The following is a 16,331-nucleotide window of genomic DNA, read 5'->3' on the forward strand; positions in this document are numbered from 1 at the left end:
TCCCGTTTCGTGCCGTGGCACGGTGGCAGCACCGACGCACCAGTGCTACTTCCGCCACTCACCAGTCACCTCCCTACTTGGAATCCTAAGAAAGACACCTGAAGGTTGAAAGAAGCAGAGAACAGGAAACAACACAGTTGTGTGAGCGGAACTGCGGAACGCTTCTTTCAACTTCCAAGCTCGGAGCCTGCGAGTGTTTCGCGTTTGAATTTATTTCGCTTATAAGTTATACTTTTTTCAGTTAACAAACAGTATTTTTCTTTCATACTAAATCAGCCAATAATATTTTTAGCCATAACTTATTAACCAAACAAGTTCAAACGAACATGACTTTTATCCGGGACATGAGGGGCCAAGTTCAAATTTCGCCATAATAACTAAACATACAATTTCATTTTCTGTCATGTTATCCGCATTTAATGAGGAGAGATTATTTCTCATTAGATAGTGTCGTGTCCACGCTCAGAAAAAATTATCACGCTCAAAAAAGATAGTGTCATGTCAGCGTTTTTATGACAAGGCAAAGAGAAGAAGGTGAGGCACAAAAAAAAAAGAGTGCACTTTCCACTATAGCAAAATGTTGGCCTAACATTTAGTTTCGACCTCTCGGCTAGCAAAATGATTTCAAAATCACCCCGTGCTGGTTTATTTCATCTGCGTTTTTTTCAATAATAACTGGCAACCAAGCCACATCTGTAGTGTTACAAACAGCAACAGCAGCAGATGTTAATAGGCTTTGTTGATTCCTTGCACAAGTATTACTGAATTTGTTTATTCATAGCACATCTAACTGATGAGATGATCCTACTGGTGTAGTAATGTGTGCAAACCACCAAATAAAGAATACAGTTTCATTCAGCCTTGTTTAGTTGGCGAAATTTTTTAGGAAATGGTACTGTAGCATTTTCGTTGTTATTTGGCGATTAGTGTCCGATCATAGTTTAATTAGGCTTAAAAGATTCGTCTCGTGAATTTCGTCTAAACTGTGTAAATAGTTTTATTTTTTATTTATATTTAATGCTTCATACATGCGTCCAAAGATTCGATGTGACGGAGAATCTTAAAAAATTTTGCAAAATTTTAGGAACTAAACAGGCACTCAATCAGCAAAACATGCCGAATCAACAACCTGCATGGTTGTCACACCATGAGATGAGATACCCCAAACAGTCCAATCGTCCAGCAACACTTTCAAATTCCTTGAATCCAGAAGAGACACGAGCAACACGCTCAAAGATGCGTACCCAGTATAGAGAGCTTCCGCTCTATATGGGGTCTGAGAAAGGGTGTCAATAGCAAGTCTTACCTTCGTCTGTGCAATGCGAGGAGACCACGACTCGACCCCGGAACCTTCCGATCACAGTTGTATCTTCCAACGCACTAAAAGATGCAACTGTACATATTAGTAATACAGACGAAACTACATGTTTATCCGGACGTAGATGTTTATATTAGAGACACATAAGTTATTAGACTGGTGCAACAGGGAACAGGAGGGGAAGCATGCACCAACAGGTTTGCAGTTTTGCGCAGCCAGAAAAGATTAGCACTTCTAGAAACGCAGCTGCTTGCAATGCGACGCCACAGCCCCCGAGGGGCAGTTGAAGGGCCTCGAGCTGCTTTCGACAGCTTCATGATGGACTGCTTGGAGACATAATGTCCACGAGGCATCCAATTGGCCCCGTTCGGCTTACCTCATATCTGACTTATTTGATTTTCTTTTTCAGTCGGAACAATGTTTTTCTCTCGCAATATTTCAATAAAAATAGTATTTTTCAGCTAATTTCAGCCAAGATTCAGCAAGTCAAACGGGATATTGGGGGGTTGTCGTCACTGGACTGCTCCCCGAGCGCCGGGTACACAAAGACAGTGATACTGGAATTCTGGCCTGATGTCTAGGGGACAGGGAGCTGCTTCATAATTTGCCACTCCTGCTTCTTCGCAGCCCTGACTTGCGTCAGCTTCAGCAGAGTTGGTAGAACTTGAAAACCAGGTGATACTGCAACACTCAGTGGGCTCTCCCTAGACTAGCCCAGAAGGCTACAGAATTGATGGGTGAGCTCCTCAGCTAGCTTCTCCCAATGCATGGATGACATTAAGGCTGTGTTTAGTTCCCAAAAAGTTTTTCAAAAAATGTTACAGAAGCCATCACATCGAATCTTGCGATACGTGCATGGAGCATTAAATGTAGACGAAAAAAAAATTAATTGCACAGTTTGGTCGAAAATCGCGAGACGAACGTTTTGAGTCTAATTAGTCCATGATTGAACACTAATTGTCAAATAAAAACGAAAGTGCTACAGTAATCAAATTTCTAAATTTCACGAACTAAACACAGCCTAACTCAGAACATGGGATTGATCCAGCCGGCCAACCCATAGAAGGCAAGCCATTAGCTTGTGAATTCTTCCTTGTGCACGGCTGCAAAGGGGACCAAGTGAGTTAGTCCTAGCATATAAAAGAGCCTCATCTTTGGCCTCACCCCTTCTTCCTTTGTACAGTATTTCAACAAACTGAAGCTGCTAAAGCTTGAACTACAGCATAGACCCATTCTGCAACAACTGCTCATGGTTTTTGGCAGCCCAACTGAGGACAGGCTCGAGGCTTCTTGCTTTCATGGCTTCAAGCCTGAAATGGCAGCTTCAAGGAAGCTCCACCTAATTCCCCACACTCATGCACGAACATGTCACCAAGAACAAAGAGGCCTTGGCGGTAGAAATGATTCGCTATGAGATTGTTTACTGTATGAACCTCAAAATCCACATTTCTGTATGCCTTAGATATATCTGGATTGAAAGACTTCTCAAGGAGCATGAGATATTTGCTTAGGGAAGCATTGAGCTCCTTTTGGCTGCCTTCAAGTTGGTTTTGTGGTGCCATTTCCCGAATTTTTTGTTTTTTCGCCCTTTTTTATGAATTTTTTTTCACAAATATGCTTCTAGACGTATGCTTTCAAAATCTGGACCCTTAGCTCGGTGCCATCATTAGTGGCGCCGAGCTTACACATCTCGGTGTCATAGATTTTAGCGTCTAGGTCTCAGACTCGGCGCAAACGTGGCGGTGACTTGGCAGGCACCTTGGCGCCATAGATCTTGGCGCCATGGTTATTGGCGCCAAGCTTGGCGCCGAAAACGGCGACGCCGAGGTGGTGTTTTAACCCGACGCCCAACCTTCCTACTCGAGCCTTCTTCCTCTTCTTTCTCCTCCCTCTCGGGTTTTTTTCTCTCCCCACTTCGCCCTACCTCACGAATCGGCATATTGGACCTTGGAAACTTTGATTTGATCCGTAGATCTTCGAGAGCAAGGTATCCTCGCTCTCTCCTAGTTTTTTTTTCAAATCAATTCGGTATATACTAGTCAGATTTTTTAACTTAAGAATCATCATTACTTAGGGTTTCATGCAATTTTAATATTTATATTATACAACCGTAGGATGTTAAGGCGTGAAAAAGCTACCAAACTAAGGTAAACTCAGCGCACGTTGTTATGATATTGGTGAATTGCTTTTGGTTCTTAGAACGAAAATGGCTAAATTGTAGTTATGGCCGGATGACCGAAAATTCCTTCGACCCATTGCCTCTGTCTAGTGGTGTTCCAGTGCCCATGTGCTTTTGCGGTGATCCTTGCAAGGTAGCCAAGTCCGATGAAGAGGACACGTATAGGCAGAGGCATTGGATGTGTTCCAATTTTGCATTTGAGCCTACACTTCATCAGCGCCACATTAACAAGATGGTGAGAAATTGATGTTTGTGTCATATGACATCTTGCATGATTTTTTTTGTTTTGTAACAATTGCATTTTTTTCAGACCCCTCCACCGCTCTGTGATTTTGAGCAATGGATCGACACTGAGATCAAGCCTGAAGACAAGGAATGGACGCAGAACTATTGAGGTGGGAGGCTGAGGACAAGGAGATGATGGAGAAGAGACGCGAAGAGGAGGCTGCAAAAAAGGAGCACAAGGAAGATGAGGAAAGGAGGCGTGTTGCTGGGTATAGGGAGGAGAGGGAGAAGAAGCTTGAGCGTGCACGTCGAGTGAAAACAGCGATGGAAGAGAATCCCGATGCCCTGAGGAAGGAAAAGTGGCCTCGTTGCACTCAGTAGTCTCCATTACTTACTAGTTCTATGTACTTTTCATTGTGTTGTCATGTAATGCACTTTAAGTATGGGCATGCTTAGGTCATGTACTGCGTTATTTAGTTTGTCAGCACGTACTTCTAGTATTATTGTGTTGTTTAATATGTCATAGTATTGGACTTTTTATTATGTAGTTGTTTTCATTATTTGTGGTCATAATATTCAGTTTAATATTGTGGACGTAGTGAAATGTGATCACGTGCTGTAAATAAAACCTAACGAAGTAGGGTATTATATAATTCAACACACAAAACATATGAAATAGCATGTGAGAACATGTACTAAACTAGGGTACAGAGGTCATGAACTAAATCTAACATGCCTTAGGTAATTGAAGCGAACAACAAGCACAAGAAATGGCATGTAAGAACATGTACCAACAAGGATACATAGTTCCTTCGACTAAACCTAACATGCCTTAGATAATTACACCAAACAACAAACGTATGGATGTGCCATGTGAATAAGATAGGGTCGTTCTAGTAGTGTGGCCACATAGCAAATTATGTTGCACCTTCTCCACAGTAGTCTTCCATTGTTGTTGGTGGTGGCGGGAGTGAAAGGTCCTAGTATGGCTAGAGGGGTGGTGAATAGCCTATTTAAAAATCTACAAATCAACTAGAGCAATTTGATTAGTATGACAAATAGCGAAAAACAAACTTGCTCTAGCTCTACAAGGATTGCAAGCCACCTATCCAACAATTCTAGTTACTACGATCACTAGACACACAATTTACTAAGTCACTACTCACTAAGAGCTCTCACACTTGTTACACTAAAGAGCTCCACTAGATAAACTTAAACTACAAACAAGCTCTCAATTCTAGCTACACTAAAAAGCTTGCTACAACTAGTTTGTGGGTATGTAAATGAGTATGTAAGATGATTATACCGCCGTGTAGAGGAGTGAACCAATCATAAGATGAATACTAACTCAATCACCGGGAGAATACCAAAGGGCAAGAGACAACCAATTTTTTTCCCGAGGTTCACGTGCTTGTCAACACGCTACGTCCCCGTTGTGTCGACCAACACTTGGTGGTTCGGTGGCTAAGAGGTGTTGCATAAACCTTGTTCACACAATTGGATACCGCAAAAACCTACCCACAAATAAGGTAACTCAGTGACACAAGCAATCTACTAGGTTTACCTTTTGGCGCTCCACCGGAAAAGGCACAAGTCTCCTCACAATCACCAAGAGATTGTCACGAACAATCACCAACTCATGTCAATCCTCCCCTGCTGCACCAAGCCATCTAGGTGGTGGCAACCACCAAGAGCAACAAGCGAATCCGGCAGCGAAACACAAACACCAAGTGCCTCTAGATGCAATCACTCAAGCAATGCACTTGGATTCTCTCCCAATTTCATAAAGATGATGAATCAATGATGGAGATGTGTGTGAGGGCTTTGACTAAGCTCACAAGGTTGCTATATCAATACAAATGGCCAAGAGGGTGAGCTTGAGTCGACCATGGGGCTTAAATAGAGAGCCCCCACGAATAGAGCCATTGGCTCTTTGTTCCCTGAAAAATCGGGGCGACCGGATGCGCCAGTCGTATTGACCGAATGCAAGACCCCAACGTCCGATCGCGCGATGCACGCCACATGGCCCCTACTTCAAATGCTGATCGTCGATCTCAACGGTCATCAGTACATTTAAGTTATGACCGAAAGCACTATAGTGTAGGACCGGACGCACAGTTGTCTAGCGTCCGGTCACTTCTAGTAAGGTTCCAGTCACGATCGGACACGTCCGGTCATGCCCGACCAGACTCGCCCATCATCTGATCACTCACGGTCTTCACTATGCATCGCCACATCTGTAGGACCAGACGCTGAACAATGTTCAGCCAGAGTCCGGTCGCTTGCGTCCGGTCTCAGGCCGAAAGTACCACCTTCTTTTATAATTGACCGGACGTTGCTCCCCAGAGTCCGGTCACCACGTGACCACCAGCGTCCGTTCACTGTTTGACAGTGAAAAACATCTCCTTCGATTCACTAACTTCTCCACCCTTGCTTAAATATGCTAACCACCAAGTGTATTACCTTGTGCACATGTGTTAGCATATTTTTACAAATATTTCCAAGGGTGTTAGCACTTAACACTCAACTAGATCCTAAATGCATATGCAATGAGTTAGAGCATCTAGTGGCACTTTGATAACCGTATTTCGATACGAGTTTCACTCCTCTTAATAGTACGACTATCGATTCTAAATGTGATCACACTCACTAAGTGTCTCGATCACCAAAACAAAAAATCTCCTATCAAGTTTCACCTTTGCCTTGGGCTTTTTGTTTTTTCTTTCTTCTTTTTCAAGTCCAAGCATTTGATCATCACCATGCCATCACCATCATCATCATGTCATGACCTTTATTTGCTTAAACACTTAGAGTAGTGCTACCTATCTCATAATCACTTTGATAAACTAGATTAGCACTTAGGGTTTCATCAATTTACCAAAACCAAACTAAAGCTTTCAATCTCTCCCTTTTTGGTAATTGATAACAACCCTTACATAAAGATATGAATTAAAATTTAATTGAATCCATGTAGCTTGCCCAAGCATATTTACCATATGTAAAAGGATATTGACAAGTTTCATGAATCCCATATGGTAGCCCCAGGGGATGACGGCGAGGGCCCCTTGCTCTTGTGATTAGAGCAGGTGCAATATGGATCATTGCAGAGTGCCTCATGTGAACTTGCACCATTGTTGTTGTCATCATCTTCGTCGTCCTTATAGCCACTGCTAACTTCCCTTTGTAGATCGAAGATTTGGTCCTGCAGGTAGTAGATGTACTGCTGATGTGGATAAATTGGTCTAGGATCGACCCACTTAGTGAACCCATAGTTTTCTTCAGACTTAGAAGACTACGATAAGTATGTTCTGTGAGTTATAAGAGTATTTGAGAAACATATTTAACAAACGAAATGTAATAGCAATTACCCATGCTCGCGGGCATTTGAAGAAGCGACGACCTCTGTCGACCCCCTCGGTGAACATCTACACTAAGCAGTCCTCATCATGCATGCATTTTGACCAATCTTTCTTCCTGTTATCGTATCCTCTAAGAGGGCACTCTTGAGTGAAATCACTCTCGCTCTCGGAGGGGAACTGATACCACTGAGAGGTGACATGACAAATCACTGTAAAGGTTATTTCTCCTAGATTCCATGACTGAAAAGCCTATTCGATTTTAGATATCAATCACTATTTTGAACCAAAAAACTGATGTCGCTGATTAATACGTACTTTAGGCAAAAAAATTTTGCCATAATTTCCTCTATTTTTTATGCCATCCATACACAATATGAGATGAATATTTAAGCTCAATACAACATGTACAAACATACAAATATATGCCACATTCATCTGAAACCATATACATGAGCATATTAATAGTCCACATAGTCCATAATTATAGTCCATAGTAGTTCATATTCGATAATAATAGTCCATACAGTCCACAATAGTTCATAATGAAAGTCCATAATACTACATAATAACATCTACCACAAACCCTTCCTAGTCTTACCCTTACCCTTGTGACCAAGAGCATCGGTGCCTGGAGTGTAAGGGTCAGGTTGTCCATCTGGTAGTTCAAACAAAAACTGAAATACATTTCGTTTAGTCCAAAGTTGCTGCTATATAGTACCTCTCTAATAGATACTAACCAACTATACCCTAAATAACTATGTCACTAGCTATCTAACTATATTTATCTCACTAACTAAATCAACTAGCTATCTTATAACTATATCTATGTACCTATGTCACTAGCTATCTAACTATATCTATCTCACTAACTAAATCAACTACCTATATCATCAAATTTACTAGAAAGTACCAAATAATCATAGTAGCACTACAATTCAAGCTAACTAAGTACCTACATTGCATATTCAAAAATTTTACCTGTCTAAGTCAATGCAACGATGCGACGCGGACGTGGACGCCGGGACCAGAGTAGGACGTGGACGTGGAGGACGGGATCGATGGCGAGGTCGCGACACGCTGGGAGCAAGGGCCGTATCACAGCCAGAGTCACCGGAGGGAGCGCCTATGCGTGCGGCGGACGCGGCGAGCCAGGACGGACAAGGCTGCGTGGGCCGGGACGGCCGACGCTTCGCGTGGCGAGGCGACGCGAGCGGGCTAGGGCCGTGGGCGACCGACACGGCGGGGGCCGACGTGAACGCGGTGGCCAACGCGGGCGCGGGGGTGCGACAGCGCTGGCGATGCCCTGGCTCAGGAGCAGTAGAGAGAGAGGAAGAGAGAAAGGAAGGGCCCATATGTAAAACAGGGCTTAGCGCCAATAACCACGGCGCCAAGCTCTACAACGCTAAGGTGCCTACCAAGTCACCGCCACGTCTGCGCCGAGCCCAAGACCTAGGCGCCAAATCTATGGCGCCGAGACGTGTAAGCTCAGCGCCACCAACGATGGCACCGAGTTAAGGGTCTAGATTTTGAAAGCATACCTCCAGGGGCATATTTGTGAAATTTTTTTCAAAAAAAGGGCTGAAAAACAAAAAATTTGGTGCCATTTCGTTTAGCTTAGCTTTCAGTTCTGCAAGGATGGATGGGTGGTCAACATTCCCAGCAGAATCTGTATTCATCATCTACAGCTTCACAATAGCCTGCTCAACTTCAATCACTATTTGATAGCTTCTAGAGCTTTAGCAGAAGATAATGCACGTTTCTCAGCAACTCAATCAAATCCTTCTCTGAGGCTGTCGATCTCCATTAGCAGCTACCTGGATATGACCAAAAACATCATGCAACCAATCATTTCATTGAGAAAATCACTATCAAGAACATTAGAAAGATGCATCACATGAAATCAAACTGTTAGTAGATCACTATACTTTTGAAATAAAAAATCATAGCATAGGTTCAACATTTAAGAATTACATATGATACTTGAAAAGGATCAAAATGCACATGGAGGCCAGCCCAATGCATGACTCACCTCGAGTGTATCTATAAATGTCAGCAGATAGGATAGCATACAAGAATACGGTTTGCAATTTAAACAGCAGATAAGTTTGCAAATCACATTAATGCATGAACAGGAGTGAATCAGAAACTAGAGTTATAGTGGAAGACTTTAGAGTCTAAAGGTTTTAGACCCAGTAGAACTAAAGCTGAGTATATGAGATGTGACTTCGGCACTACTACTCGGGAGGAGGAAGATATTAGTTTGGAAGGTCAAGTAGTGCCTAGGAAGGATACCTTTCGATATTTAGGATCAATGCTACAGAGAGACGGGGATATTGATGAAGATGTTAGCCATAGAATCAAAGCAGGGTGGATGAAGTGACGCCAAGCATCTAGTGTCCTATGTGACAAAAGGGTACCACAGAAGCTAAAAGGCAAAATTTATAGGACAACAATTAGACCTGCTATGTCGTATGGTGCAGAATATTGGACTACGAAAAGACGACATGTTCAACAGATAAGTGTCACAAAAATACGTATGTTGCGTTGAATTTGCGGTCATACAAGAAGGGATCGAGTTCGGAACGATGATATACGTGATAGATTAGGGGTAGCACCAATTGAAGAAAAGCTTATCCAACACCGGTTGAGACGGTTTGGACATGTCCATTGGAGACCTCTAGAGGCACCGGTGCGTAGTGGAATCCTAAGCCAGGATAGTAACGTGAAGAGAGACAGAGGAAGACCAAAGTTGACTTAGGTAGAGGCAATAAAATGAGACTTGAAAGGATAGAATATACCCAAAGACTTAGCTTTAGATAGGAGTGCTTGGAAAACAGTTATTCACGTGCCTGAACCTTGATTGGTTCTGCTAGGTTTCAACTCTAGCCTACCTCAACTTGTTTGGGACTTAAAGACTTTGTTGTTGTTGTTGTGATTAACGCAGGAACTAATATGTTTTCATGAAGAATATTTCAGAGCTACATGAATATTCCAATGGTCTTAAGGTTGGCAAAGCAAGAAATGGTAACAAATGCCTACGTGACACCATACACATCATAAGAAACAACAAAATAGAAGCAGAGGGAGGAGGAAGAGAAAGGAGAAGGAAAATTAGAAGCAGAAAAGTGAAATGGCTTGCTTGGGACTGAATGGCTTTGTTACTGCAGTAGTAAAAAGAGAAGGGGGAAGGAGAAGAGATGGGGCTGGCCCAGACAATACTGTTAACAATAATATTGTGGTGCATGAATGTGTCCAGGTTCAGCAAGTGTCTAGGTTATTTGGTATTAGTGCTACCTAGATTTCAGCTTATAGATAATGGGTAGATCATAAAGGCATTGAATGCATTAATTAGGAGATTATTATACCATACTTGAATGTAACATTCAACTCTATATAAATACAGAAGAAAACAGAAAAGCTGCAGGTATTCCACCACCAACAATCCAATGTCTGTTTGTGTCTTGTGTGAGTGTCCTGGGCATACTCTCGGAGGGCTACGTATCAAATACACCCCTTCACCTACAGTAGATATGCAGTCAGTTAGCTGGTTGGTTTCTGGGCTGATAAGCTCGACTGGTGCTGGTTTGTTATGAGAGGAAAATACTATACCATGGCTAATAAGCCCTGACTGAAACCAACAAGCAAACATGCTGATGATGTAGGCCCCGACCTTCATGCAGCGCTTTTACTACCTCAATGCCATACAGCGCCACCGCACCACCACTCCCCTCCTCACCCCGACAGTCAGACCATCACTCATTTTCCTGTCCCCCCTGCTTTGGCAAAGTATCAGGGACACACCCAGGCTTGTAGGAGAGCCTTATCGCCTAGGGAACAACACCTTTAAGAATAGTGATAAACACCAACCGATTCCTAAAATGGCCAAATAAGAGGTTGTAACAGAAATAAATTCCAAACAAATCACCGATTAGCTGTATACCCACCCAGTTAGCAGTACTTAATAGCACGGGACTAGAGATTCACTGAATAATTAGTAGGCCATTGCATGCACAACCTTCTAAAACAGAATCACTACTGAACTTTCAAAACAGAAAACTCGTAATTTTAGCGCGACTTATTTTTGCCATAACTACCAATACTTCAAAAGCTTAACTTAAGGCGTGGAAAAAAGAAAAATAAAAAAACTCACATAAGATAATGGGCATTCCTATAGTATCTGTTGATGTACCTAGCCTGCAGAAAACAATAAGTACAAAGTTAAATCTATTCAGTTATGCTTTAACTGAGGAATGCTTAACAACAGCATTGCATACCTTTACATTGTTTACATCAGGCGTGTCTGGGGTTTTCACAGGATAAAATTTGTAAAATTTGATATTCTCGAATGCCTCTTTCATCTTAGGATCCATGTCATCAATAGCTTTCTTCCTGGCTTCTTTAGCCTACATAAGTTTGTGGAAACATTGAATACTAATGCAACAAATCTCTTGTGAATAAAATAAATAGTTCCCATGATTGTGAACCTGTTTCAGCTCTCTCTTCCTTTCTCTAACCTTCTCCTTCAGGAACTCCTATCAAATAAATGTGCCAGCAAAATGTAAGTTTAAGACACAAATGTAACCAATTCCTGAAGATTAGCTTAGCCACAGATTAAGCACAAAATAAATGCAGTACCTTGAATTTTTCTTTCTCACCCTCTGGCAGGCCTTCTTGAACTTTCTGATCTGCAAAATCCTGCATTGCAAGACAAAAATCAACCCAAAAATCAACCCGGATGCACTTTTCATGGGTAGCAACTCTAGCATATTGAGCGGAACAAAACACATTTCAACACAAACCTCGTAATCATCCATTTCCCAGTCAAACTCGTCTACTATCTACAGCAAGCAGCACAAAGTAAACACAGTGATTCATGACAACAATCTACAACTATATGAAATCAAAACTCATGCATAAATTAGGAATCTTACCAGGGGTTCTAGAGGATATAAGAAATTGATAACTGTGTCATCTTCGTCTTCAAGAGGTTGCAGTGGCATATAATCTACAGAGATGATAGACAAATTTCATACATAGATGACAATACTACTCACGAAAAAAATCATAAAACCAGATAATACCATAAATATTTAAACTGACTTATTGACTTATAATTAATTAGTAGAATAGTTCGAGGATGTCTGAATCAATATTACCAAGTCGTCCGACTAATCGCGATTAGTCAAGATGATCAGTGCCATGGCGATCAGTTATGCACTAAGATTAGTCGTGATTAGTCAGACTGATCAGTGCCATGGCAACTAGAATCAATTAGACGATTTGATAATAGTGGTGTGAATATACCAGGGCATAGGTAGGGCTGTATAAGGGTTCAGTGCGAATGTTAGGTTATTTCCAATGATTGCCTGTGCTGTTTTAGAAGGTGTTGACCTCAGCCACCTAGACGGTTCCTAAGCACCACTGTCCTAGCTAGCTTATGATTTATGCCTAGGTTTAGGTGGTCATTGCGCGCTATGTGACACCTCAACGCTTGCCTAGGGATTTTTATAACAAAACATGCTTGGACACTAGACAACATGACTACAAAACGAGTACAGCACTCATGTTACAAAAGTTAATTTCAAGCCATAAACAGCACAACAATTAGGCAACTAAATAGATACTAGAGAGTTCAGAAGACACTATGTTTCTTCGCGGCCATGTTATTCAACTGCCATTCCAATGAATTAACTAACATAGAGTTGCTTTGCGGCCATTTAACTAAGATATAGCTGCAGCATCATAGAATATTATGCACAAAAGTCAATTAAGCTTACAAGGCATGCAGTAGTCAAACTTCTTGACTCTCTCAATTTTGAGATGCTTCAGTGTAGACCTACAAAAGGTATAAACCAGAGATTTTGTAACTTGAACCAGTGGTAACAAGAGTGCTTGAAAAAGAAAGGAAATATAACACTACAATGGATGAGCACAAATATGCTGTGTAAACAAATAAACAATAGAAATAAAAATATAAAGCCTAAAGCATGAAATTCCAGAACCATAAATTGGTATTACAAACCTTCGCTGCGTGCATCCGAGAGTGAATATTTTTGTTTTCAAACTGTCAATCCTGCTAAGCCTACAGACAAAGCAAAGCCAAAGTTAGAAAAATAAGTTGCAATGACTTAGGAGAAAAGGTACACATATATATATATAATGAAAACAACAAGCAGCAAATATCGTTCAACATGACAATACAGAAGTACCAGTGCTCAAGGGGAACATAAGGCACCCATGCCATCTTCATAGCCTTCATTGGCACTATTTCCTCATTTTCCCTTTGGACAGAGTTTATCCCAATTTTATCTGAAGGAGGGAAAGGACAGTCTACCTGCAAAATTGACTTCAAGTGTTAAATGAGTCCCACCACCCAGAGATAGATAGCAAAATATTTGGCCCATAAACAAATTGTTTGATCAAGCCATCATAAACTACAAATATAAAAAACACTTGTCACTTCATTTTAGAGTCAAAACACCAATGAAAAGGAAAAGATCACATGCCAAAAACCTTTATCTGGACAGCATCAATATTATTATATAAAGAACAAAATGATATAAGGTATTAAATTTGCCTACCAAAGTATAGTTACCTTGGTAATATCAATGGACAAGCTAGATTAAGTCTCTTGCCTTTTTTTTTACTTTCAAAATGTTTGTGACAACTTTTAATCTTAAAGACTGACATATTTCCAATGCTGTGCAGTTGATAGTACTAAATAAAAATTGCAAGCAACACCCACCCACCAGAGATGGTATGCATTGTTGACTGATGCAAAAGTACAGACATAATTGCTTAATTGTTTAGCTGGCATAGCCATGACCTAGATGAATAGATTTTCATGTCCAGCGGTTGTGTGGTTTGCTTCTATGGCTAGCAGCTAGCTGGTATCCCCAGCAAGTGTATGGTGAACCTTATTTGCTTTCAATAAAAGCAGAGTTATCCCAAGAGGGACATGTTTATCATAAGATGACGTGGAACTACAGGGGTTGTTTTCAATAGCGCATGTTTCCAATAACATGTTTTGGAAGTTGGAACTCAAAATCGTGGAGTAAATATACACAGGGTAATGTCGAGCCAAGAGCGTAGACAAGAACTTACAGCAACTACAATTGGGATAAGCACTATCTTTGATTCGCCATTAACATCCAATAGCTGGGCTGCATGACAACAAGAGCCAATTAGTCTTGCATGGAACAATAATCAACAGCCTCATAAAACTAGTAAACAAATGAAACAGATGGCCTATACTAAAATCCACTTTACAAATCCAGCACATAAATAGTGTTCCACATATAGAATTGTTGAATTTACTAAACAAATAGCTCTTCAAGATAAAATTGAGAATAATTAGCCCAGATAGCTCTGGTGTGAAATATTACAAGATTAACAAACATTCAAACTAGCGGAAAACGGAGTGCACATACGCTCGGTGCTTCCAAACATATAAACTGTCTTTCCATGAAGCTCTCCCCCTTCTTCTAAGGCTTTCTGTTCACCAACAACAACCACATATCATCGTGAAGGGGGAACTAAACACTCAAAAAGCAAAATGGATTAAAAGGTTAACTTTGATCACCATACCTCTAAATTTTCGAAGCTCCAGTTGAACTCCTTTACCTTATCAATGTTTTCCCACTGCACATGATATGGCAAGTCATAAGTTGTTAAGGAAAAGATGAGAGCTATGTCCAAATGTGGATCACTAGCATACACACTACTACAAATTAAAGGAGGTAGGGATGGGAGCAAACCTCAGTGCCAACAGGGAAAGCAGATAACCATAGATCCTCCTGAACATAGCAAAAAATCATTAGTCCAAATGCACATAAAGTAAATAGCAAAGTCTTCATATAAGGCAGCCAAACACAATATAAATGGTTAAGGTAATTTCAAAAATAAACCTGTTCGAGCAAACATGCAAGAAAATGCTTCTAAAGCCATCACGTTCTAATTTACCTTAAACACCTTTCCATGAGATGGGTGCTCGTGCCTTTGGCCTTTGCGTGTGCGCTCGGTGGGCTGCAGTGGCCGTTGAGGCTTCCTCGCGTAAAAATTACTCCTATCCATGAGATGTTTACACACATACATATATTATTAAATATAGACTAAAATAATTAATTACATAGATTATAACTAATTTGCTAGATGTTGATAATATGGTGCTACAGTAAACATATACTAATAACAAATTAAATAGGTTTAATAAATTCGTCTTGCGGATTACTGAGGACTTTTGTAATTTATTTTATTATTACTATCCGAACACTTTCATATAATAATTTGATGGGATACCCGATGTAACATCCTAAATTTTATTCTCTGAATTTAAACACCACCTGAATGGAACATGCACCCTAATTTTCGGCCGTCCAATGAGGCAATGACTGGTGTGGTTTGTCAAGAGGGTGCGGGATGAGGGAGACACTAGAGAGAGAGAGCACGCGTGGAGAAAATGTTTTTTTTTGGCACTGCTCGAGATTCAAATTAAGTGCGGATAACATGTGGGCTCCATCTATTACTGATCTCGATTCACCGGTTTAGATCTTACTAAAAAAATACGGCACGGCTTTGCCGCCCTTCCTGGATGTGTCAGTTGTAGGTTGGTGTTGCTCCACAACATTTGTACGGTGATAATTGGATTATGTTGAATAGAATTAATCACTGAACCATTATTTTATACAAATGGTATAGAAGTTAGTGATAAAGCTATTTTTTTGATTATATATAACCAAAAGAATAAACGGAGACAAAATGCATCGAAGGATTGCATAACTATTTTTTCTCATAGTTCACCTGCTTTTTTACTTAACACCCCGTTTTGATGTAGATATTGAAGCTGGAATTCAAAATTGGCATTGGATGTCTTCGATACCTGTTTGGATGTTCTTGGTATTGGAATTGGAAATCTCATCCAATACCGAGAGGTATTGGGCCTTCAGCCGCACCCCTCCCTCAATTCAGACCCCTTCCCCTCCGTATTCATGGGCATTAGCACTCGTCTCGTCTCCGTCTTGCATCCCCCGCTGCACCGCCGGCGAGCCATGCAGCTCCCACTGAGCAAGGGTGCAGGCCTACAACCTTGCCTTATCTCTTCGCTTCGTCCGTCGTCCCCAAGCCCAGCGCATCCCCACTGCCGCACCCGTCCTCCACTTCTCCTCAGTCCCACACGGAGGCGCCCCCCACCCTCCTCTGTTCCGCGTGTGGCACCATGGTGGAGGCCGGCGGCATTGAGGTGGAGCAGGCC

General features: G+C 41.4%; 1 protein-coding gene and 1 pseudogene across 1 annotated transcript; both read right to left on the minus strand.

The window, feature by feature from the left end:
- Positions 1-1,552: 1,552 nt before the first annotated feature.
- Positions 1,553-8,885, minus strand: LOC136538933 (protein RMD5 homolog; annotated as a pseudogene).
- A 2,342-nt stretch (positions 8,886-11,227) lies between these two features.
- On the minus strand, positions 11,228-14,871 carry LOC136538934 (protein HEAT INTOLERANT 4-like). Its single transcript, XM_066530857.1, has 13 exons — positions 14,839-14,871; positions 14,669-14,722; positions 14,512-14,575; positions 14,186-14,244; positions 13,291-13,415; positions 13,104-13,163; positions 12,859-12,917; positions 12,013-12,086; positions 11,881-11,919; positions 11,717-11,776; positions 11,566-11,613; positions 11,356-11,484; positions 11,228-11,275 (listed from the first exon to the last, which is right to left on the minus strand). Exons 3-13 carry the CDS (start codon positions 14,528-14,530, stop codon positions 11,228-11,230), a joined length of 720 nt encoding a protein of 239 aa, XP_066386954.1. The 5' UTR covers positions 14,531-14,575; positions 14,669-14,722; positions 14,839-14,871.
- Between the last annotated feature and the right edge of the window lie 1,460 nt (positions 14,872-16,331).

Source organism: Miscanthus floridulus, chromosome 2, assembly GCF_019320115.1.
Source record: "Miscanthus floridulus cultivar M001 chromosome 2, ASM1932011v1, whole genome shotgun sequence".
In the NCBI taxonomy this organism is placed as follows: Eukaryota; Viridiplantae; Streptophyta; class Magnoliopsida; order Poales; family Poaceae; genus Miscanthus; species Miscanthus floridulus.